A 9,468-nucleotide genomic window follows, 5' to 3' on the forward strand; every position below is an offset into this window, starting at 1 on the left:
AATCAAGCCTAGAAAAAAAACAGTGAACCACCCCTTTAAAGTAAATACACTAGAAAACAGCATTTAATGCATGGACAGAGTAAGAACATGTGTTTAAACATATGTTGACTGTTCAGTTGCATGATAGTTTACACACATTAACTTCAACTTAATGTTGTTAAACTTATGAAGCAAACTGGTAGCAAGAATATCACAAAATTAAAGTGTGCAGTTTATCTATGTGCAACAAAGTTGAGTTGAACAGTAGGGTCCCGCGCATTTTATTTATTTTTTCTCAGAATCTCCAATGGTCTGATAAATTTATTATATTAAAATAAAGTGATGTACAGTGTCATTAAGAACACCCCCCCTCCCCCACAACCACTATGAGCCCCCACCCCCCATTTGTAAGTTCTGTCCATATATTATGTATGTACTCTGATGCTGATGTATGAGAGATGTTAATGATTGCACTACAGACTGAATAAAATTCAAGTCTCTTTTAAACTGCCTTCTTGTTCTTGTTGTCATTAGTCACCTTTAACTTCTGATATTACAAAAAAATATTAATTTAAGTCAACTTAATAACCTAAATTTCAGAATGTATGCTTGTTTATATATTCTATCTTGAGGTACAGAAAGCGAAATTGTTAAACATCAAATTTAGAAGACATGAAATTGCTGTCAAACGTCGATCATAAATGCAAAAATGAGGCTGCTGTCCCCACTAATGTCAGAATCAATTTTTTTTGTTTGTTTGTTTACAGAATTAAATAATATAAACTATTGATTAAATGCCAGAGGAAGTGGACTTCTTCTTCACATCTATTACATTAGGCAAAATATGGAAAGATTCACATCAGAAGATCAGTGAAGTACTGTGGCAATTACATTTTATATCTAAGATATTTGCTAGCCAATAAAGTTAAACTCTATAATTAACTAAATATTTAGGAGAATTCATATGTAGTAAGAAATCAGGCAAAGAGATAAAGATGATAACAAGGAATTATGGTTCCAAAACCAGTATAGTGCACATTGGTACATGCACTGTATATGTACGTTGCTGAAATGTATGAAATTCTCTGCTTGAAACTGAACTTCAAAGTTTTGTGTTAGATCCATGACCGTTAGATAACCACCCCTGACCATCAGGGCTGAGCTAATCACTGGCAATAACTTCAATAAGAGAAGATCTTCAAACTGACTCAACCTCATAAAAAAACGATCTAGCGTAAATAGCCAACAGACTGCAGTGCTTCTAAGCCCTGCTCTTTCAGCACTGTGGCTGATTAGGCCTCACCTGACTGTTTAATACCTTAATAGCTTTCCTGCCATTATTAAATCCTGAATGCATAGATTCAGATTGTATTTCAGACAGACACTGGCTTCCTGTTTGTCCACTTTATTAGAGACACAGAATCTAAATTCATAACAAGGCATTTGATGTACTTGTGCTCTAAAGAGAGTAAGACTGTGATTAACATAATCTAAACCTGAAAGCAGCTTATGGTAAGAGTTAAACCTGTTTACCACGCAAAGCGTTAAAGTGAGGACAAGGACTTGATAGTGCTGGGATTAAACTGTAAGAAATGGGCAGCTAGTGAGCACTTTAAGAGACAAGAGAGACAAGACATTCTTCAAAATGAGTACAGGTTTAGATTGACATGAGGGTTAGTAAATGATGACGGCGGTGTGGGTATCCCTTTAAAGCTATATTATATATATATTAATGCGATGCATTGCAAGATTGGCATTTGTCCTCACAGTCATTACTTGTATAAAATAGAGCAATTGGAATACATCTGCAAAACATGACATTTTGTGTTTGGCAGTAAAGCCCTACACAGGCCTCAAATATATATATATATATATATATATATACACACACTGTATGTATACAGTATATTATAATTTTTTTTAATTATTACTTTTTTCCCCCTCCACAGTACACAACCTATGCAGCCATTAAAATAGTTCAGTTTTGTTTTTAATGGCAAAGTGGTTATATTTATTTTCATTTATTTATTAAGTTAATTTAGAAAAAAATGCTCCAAACATTTTGTTTGTTAAATTAAAGTCTTTGTTTTTTAAAGTGACGACCAAGCGGCCAGCAGCCAATAGCGAGTTGACAACATGTTCGATCAATTTAGACCCTCGGATCAACACTTGACTTGCCTACAATAAATATAAATATAATGTAATGTTTTATACAATAGATATAAAACACTTCAAGAATATCACAATGTTAATTTAAATATTATCATTAGGGCTACACAATCTAAATAAAAAAAAAAACAAGCAGGTTGTCTTACCTTACACCTAGGCTTCAACACAGGGCATGACTATTCTTATTTCCAAGAGTTTCCAACAGTTATTCTAATAAAAAAAGTAAAATCCCAAACTAAAAGTGCGCTTACTGCATGACACGGAGGCGCCGGCGTGATCACTGGCATTTTTTCCTGTGCTAACAGTGGAAACAACTTAAAATACGCCGTCATTTTTGCTCAGATAAGAGTAACACATCATTCATCACCCTGTAAAAGCTTATATTTGTGTATACTCACGATATCAACAAAATGTTGTGCTTTTGTAAATTAAAGACAGCTAACAGGATGCGCTTTATGCCTCTCGTCTCCGTGAACTGGAGCGCGTCACAAAAAAATGAACCGAAACATAGTGTATAGGGTGCTTGCCTAAATGACATGAGAAATATATCTACAGAGATATTGAAATGTCTACTTTAAAACAAACCAATTCAAATCGAAAACAAAAACACTCTCATTATGTAATCCATATGAAAATGCTCTCTAAAGGCGCATCACTGTACTGCAGAGCTTTATCTTGGGAGCTGACACTGAAAGAGAAAGCACTAGTTTATTAATAAATAATTAAAATATCTCCTTACTATTTCTTTTCCCTGACATATTCATACTCATTACTTTTGTCGGTGCTTTGCAGCAAGCTATATTCATTATGGTACATATTTAAGTAATTAAAATAAATATAAACGTGTAATTAGTTGGCTTAAATTAACAACTAGTCGACTAGAAAAATCTTTAGTCTGGGCAGCCCTAGTTTTAATCCTTCTTTCTTCTATAACAATTCCAGCTGCACTGAAGGCACACTCGCTGCTCCTGCTGCTATAGGTAGAAAGTATGAAGAGTGGATACCTGCACCCCTGCAGGTAAATAATAAAACTTTGTGTTCTGTTAAACGGTCAGACTCACCTCTGAGCGCAGGCAGGAGTGAGTGGTCCTTCTTGTTGTCGCATTTGTTGCACTCACTGAAGTACAGCAGCAGGAAGACGTCCACTAGCACCCAGACCAGAGAGGTGGTCAGCACCACCTTACAGTACACAAAGCGTCTCATGAGCCCCTGCTGGCGTCAGGACCCCACAGATGGACAGATGAGAGGGACACAGGAGATGGGGCAGGGGGCGATGTGACAGGACACACGCTGAGACGTCATCCCACTGAAGAATGACAAGAAAGGCATAAATATTAGTTGGATCCTTCTTTGCAAAACTCAGACCACACAGAGCCAGATACACTATTCATTTAGTCTTTAGAAAAGATTCATACCAAAACATCAAACTGAGTTAAAGACCAAGTCTGATCAGTATAACAGGCAGGTCTGATATAAACCCTGATTCTCTTTTCAGAGTCATGTATCTACTCATTGTAAAAGTCGGATGTTTTACGACTCACAAAAAAAAATTTTTTATATATAGTGTGCAAGTATATAAACGCAAGTACTTGTAGCTATGAAAGTTTGATTTCACAGATTGCCTTGTTCAGAATTCAAAAAGCACTGCATGTTTTGCGATTTGCATTCCAATTTATCTCTGGTGAACTGTTACAGGGGTCAAGATTTGGCTGGTTAACCTGCTAAAAATGCTGTAATTACTATGGCCTTTCAAAAAACTTTGACTTTTGAGGGCCATTACATAATAATAATAATAATAATAATACTAATAATACCTCTGTCTACCTAAGTAATATTGGAATTGGATTTAAAAGTAATTGTATCACCCCTTGTACTTAAGTTAGTTACCACCACAGTAACACTGCCTCTACGTTTTTCCAAAAACGTAAATATTCATTGCCGTTTCAAGCTGAAATTACCACTAGAGGCAGTAAAAAAAGCAACCACATTCCTTATTCCTTTCCCCATAATTTCTAATTACAAGTGCATATTTGTGCAGATTATCACTTTTACCATAGTGCATGATTTGTACATGAATACATTTTGACATTTGCATCACATACGTACAGCTTTTCTGATGTAGTAATCTTGCTCGGTAGCTCACCGGGTACAGCATAAACCTATTAGCACCACTTACGGGACATTTAATTTCCGAACTGCTGGGATACGTTCAACAACTAGCGGTTTAAAAAGTTGATAGATTTCACATGCTGTTTCAAATAAAACAGAATGCGCTTTTAGCTTCACTGGACATTTCACTTCGAAAGCATTGTGAAATGCGAGTCCGGTCTCATGAAAATGCGTATAAATAGTACGCCAAATAAAAACGAAAACTATTGATACACAAAAATGGACTTTGGCATGCATATGATACGCATGTGTTTGGCGTGCATATAATACGCAGTTTTCGCGTGCATATGATACGAAATTTGTTGGCGTGCATATGATACGCAGTTTTTGCGTACATATGATGCGCATCTACCCCACAACCCTAAACTTACCCATTGCGTAGCAATACCACGAGTTTCAGTTTTTATTTGGCTTACTATTTATACGCACTTTCATGAGATCGGGTTGGAAATGCGAGAGAAGCGATGTAATATTATAATAACAACAGGCATGTACTTCCAATTAGTCTGAGAATTAACATTCTTAAGTATGCTTGACAACACACCATGTCCGCCAGTGTAGCTTCACAAGATACAAACTACCCATCATCTATTGTACCAACAATCTACCCTAGCTAATATGGAGAAAGAAAGAAAAACTGATTCTATAAGAAGATAACAATTGTAAAATTGTACAAATTAAAAAGGACTTTCCAATGAAAGCATGTGTGTGAATCTCTTATACAGTAAATTGGTTCGACTTAAAACAGTAAACATCTTTAAACTTAGCTTGGACTCCAAATGATACTAAATATGGAAGGTTTATCAGAAGTTAATTATATTTCATTATTACCCCAGGTATCTTAGCTGTAAAGTTGCAAACCCTTCGTTATAAACAACAGCAATGTAGCATTTAGTTACGCTACACTAACACTACTTAATGGGCGGAAAAAGTTGCTCAATACTAGAAACTAAACTATTTTAAAGACAGCTCAGCTACTATTAAAAATCAAGGGATGTGACACAATAAGCTCACTCCTGTTATACTGTAGGAAGTGCTTCTCTTGTTCTCTCTTCTCTAGGCTCTATCCTGCAGTCTGGAAACAGTACACTCACTCCAGACTGTCTGTCCTTTTCCTCCAGGGAACGCCTGGACAGCACACAGTGAACACAAACGCCAGAATCCATTATATATATATATATATACTCAAAAGCTGAGAATGAACACTGGAAAGAGTCAAATTAAAATCTATCAAACAAACACAGACATTTAAAGAACAGATGGTTTCATACCACTAATACATGTTTATGGATATTATTAAAGGAATAGTTAATCTTCAAAATACAGTATGGACAGCATCTGTGATGTGCTGTCGATTGCCAGAAAAATTATTTGGATTTGGCCCTCAGTTTTTAAAAATAAACAACAACCATGTTTGCAGTAATACACTTAATTTAAAGTCTACTGGACAAGAAATTTCAGATGGTTAAAACGGAAATGTGCAGCTTGTTAAAGTGCTTACATAAATTATTTAGTGTTGCAGAATAGTCCTGTGGCTGTACTTTTGAAACAATGTGTATTTTTACATCTATCCTGCCCAATGACGTTCCCCATAGACTTCCAATTTTAGTCCATTATTGTACACATGACCTTTGCTTGATTGACTGTGGTAATAAAACAGCACATCTCAAACGCTGTGAACTCTCGTTGAACTAGAAATGTATCTTTAAAAGGTAACACTTCACAATAAGGTTTGATTTGTTAACATTAGTAAACGACATTATAACTAATGTTAACATGAACTAACAATACTTCTAAAGCATTTATAAACCTTAGTTAATGTTAATTTCAACATGTATTAATACATTATTAAAATCTGTCTGTTATTGTTATTTAAGGGACCTGAGCTAACATGAACTAACAATGCAATGTTAGCTGATTAACAGTTGAATTTTTATTAACTAACATTAACAAATATGATTAAATACTGTATCAGATTAATTGCTTGTTGTTAGTTATCGCTAACTAATGGGTCCTTAAAGTGTTAATCTTTAAAAAATAAAACTATAAAGACTTTATCATGAGTTATGTAAGAAATTCCCTGACAATATAAAACCCAACATGGCAATAGAATGGGATTAACTAGTCATGAAAAGAATCAGTCATCTGACTCATATAATTGAATCAAAATGCTCACAGCACAAGCAAACGGGCTGTAATCTCAGATTTGATCACAAATGTTGTTGAGCATCTGCTCGACACCAGAATGAACTTCCCTCAGGAATAGCTGAGTTAACAGGCCTCACCAAACCACTGAAAAGCTCCAGTCGTGGTCCGTTCAAGCACTGTTCAAGATCTATACAAATTATAAATAAATGATTGTTGTCGTTTTTTAACCAATCAGTCAAGCATGTCTTTGTTAACAATCCTTGAGAATATTTTAATTAGAATTTAGGGACATTTTTACAGGTTTATAACGCAGATAATGAAAAAAGTCACACGGACGGCCAAAGTATACTTTGGGCTTTAATATTGCTCATGTTTAGGTTTATAGATCTCAACAAACACATTTTGACACATAACTCATCCAGCACCGTTAGTGTTACATGCATGAATGATCCCTCAAATCGTGTGGTTTGATGGGAAATGTATGGGAAAAAATTAATATAGGTAAAATACCTGTGTAAAAACAATAGAGAAAATTCCTTCATATACTGAACAAAATTATAAACGCAACACTTTTGTTTTTACCCCCATTTTTCATGAGCTGAACTCAAAGATCTAAGACTTTTTCTATGTACACAAAAGGCCTATTTCTCTTAAATATTGTTCACGCTCCCTCAAAATTTGCAACATCTGTGGCATTGTGCTATATGATAAAACTGCACATTTTAGAGTGGCCTTTTATTGTGGCCAGCCTAAGGCACACCTGTGCAATAATCATGCTGTCTAATCAGCATCTTGATATGCCACACCTGTGAGGTGGATAGATTATCTTGGCAAAGGAGAAGTGCTCACTAAAACAGATTTAGACAGATTTGTGAACGATATTTGAGAGAGATAGGCCTTTTGTGTACATAGAAAAAGTCTTGGATCTTTGAGTTCAGCTCATGAAAAATGGGGGCAAAAACAAAAGCGTTGTGTTTATAATTTTGTTCAGTGTATGAACACAGTACATTTGGGCCAAACTTTTCTTATAGTGTTAGAAAACAATCACAACTAAATGTTTTCACCTGGGAAAAATCCTATAGATTTGAACCCGAGTCATCAAATTCAAAAAGTTGAAAATTACTTTCACTGTTGTTTTGAGTATCAAATATCAAAGAGCATCTGGGTCAAAAGACAATGCTAATTTGGTGGATGCAGTATTTCCAGGAAGGTATTCATACTACAAACCAACATACCCACACTACTGTTCTACAATTTAGGGTCAGTGAGATGTTTGAATGTTTTTGAAAGAAGTCTCTTATGCTCAGCAAGGCTACATTTATCTGATTATAAATATAGTAAAAATGAAAAATGTCTCAAGGTACTTGTGAAAGCAGAAAATTTTGACCTGTGCCAGTAAGCAACTGCTTACCATTGCCCTAGCAACCAAACAGAACACCTTAGCAACTTATCAACACCTCTCAAAAACAACTCAGAACACATTCACATCTACATAGTTACCGGCGCATCAATTTAAGCAATGCAATGCAAAGTCTAAGGGCTGTATGGATACATCCGTGTGAACATTTCAAATCTATTTGTCCTGTTGTCGGATGTAGCAGTGTAGAAGGATGTAGTCCTTCAGAAATAGAATGGGTCTGCATCTCTTTTCTTTCGGGACTCTAGTATAGACAAATTAATTTATTATGATGAGTTTACTTTCTAAGCAACGTGATGCTCTTATCCAGTGTAGACTTGGTAAAAGGTAATCAGATTTTCTTTGACAAGTTTAAAAATTAATAAAAGAATAAGTGTGAAATTGAATTCGCTGAAATATTCCAGGCTCCTTTGGTTTTAAATGTCCGAATTGTTTGATTTCTTTTACAGATTCAATTAGCCAGCAGACTGGTGTAAAGTCTTAAAACTCAGCCCTTCAGTGTACAGTTACGTCTAAGATATTATTATTAGTAGTCTCCTGAAACTCAAAGCCCAAGGAAAACATTGATTGGGTCTTAATTAAGAGGCTTTCACTAAACATTGGGCCTTTGCAAAGTCTGTTAGTCGAGTTTACTAATAACAAAGAGACTATTTTAGCTATGCAGAATTTTAAGACATTGTCTCGATGTCAAATGTCAAATAAGCAGAACTCACATAGAACAAGTTGCCTTAATTATGCAATTGAATAAATGTTCACATGCAGACATAAGAACAGTGAGATCATTAGCATATATTTGCTGACATTTTCCTAAGTCAGTTTTTGTTATCGAACATTTAAACTGCCAAACAAGACAAAGAAGTGTTTTATGACACACATACCCTAATATCTACAGTCTATATATCTGACAGAGCTAGCATGTTTTAAGTCCATGCTTAACAAGGCAACATAAAATGATTGTTGCTGGTTGCATTGTTAAGCATGAATTTTCACAATGTTCAAAAAGGTTTTGATTTTCATTTAACTAAGAACGGCATATTTTGTCAGCTTAATAAATCCAGGCAAATTGGGACACTTTTTTTGACACTGAGATGACTGAGACCCAATTATTCTGAATTAACCCCTATTTCTAGCATAGCGATACCACTGTACTTTGTCACGAGCTAAACATCAACACTCATCACTTCTCAGTCATTTAAATACAAAACTGTTAAAATGTCAATTATGCCACGGTGATATGTACAGGTAAATGTGGATTTGTAAATTGTACAAGCCCCAGAAGCGCAAGTTTAAATGTTAACACATAATAAATAAATAAATAGGCTAAATAAATATATAAATAACCTGCATTAGGTGTTTTTTTTTATTTTTTGTTTTTTTCTTGGATGTCTTTGGTTTTGGATCGTGCAGGACAGATGCTGACATCCCTGTTGAAAAAAACAGCATATGCTGATTAGGTATGTTTTGACGCTGGGATGCTGGTTCATGCTGGTCCTTTGCTGGTTCTTTGCTGGTTTGTGCTGGTCTTTTGCTGGTTTATGCTGGTCCTTTAGCAGCACATGACCAGCATAAACCAGCAAAGGACCAGC

The 9,468-nt window shown here is 35.2% G+C and overlaps 1 protein-coding gene across 4 annotated transcripts in view; it reads right to left on the bottom strand.

The window, feature by feature from the left end:
- Positions 1-9,468, bottom strand: part of galnt13 (polypeptide N-acetylgalactosaminyltransferase 13) — a 68,058-nt gene that overhangs the window by 55,259 nt on the left and 3,331 nt on the right. For all 4 annotated transcript variants that reach the window (XR_001606546.1, XM_016252278.1, XM_016252277.1 and 1 more), the window contains exon 2: positions 3,210-3,454. Coding sequence is in view for 3 of the 4 variants with exons in the window: in XM_016252278.1 (XP_016107764.1) it covers positions 3,210-3,351 (142 nt within the window). In the remaining variant the exon portion in view is untranslated. The remainder of the gene's footprint in view (positions 1-3,209; positions 3,455-9,468) is intronic.

Source organism: Sinocyclocheilus grahami, unplaced genomic scaffold (assembly GCF_001515645.1).
Source record: "Sinocyclocheilus grahami isolate Dianchi unplaced genomic scaffold, SAMN03320097.WGS_v1.1 scaffold1098.1, whole genome shotgun sequence".
Taxonomy (NCBI): Eukaryota; Metazoa; Chordata; class Actinopteri; order Cypriniformes; family Cyprinidae; genus Sinocyclocheilus; species Sinocyclocheilus grahami.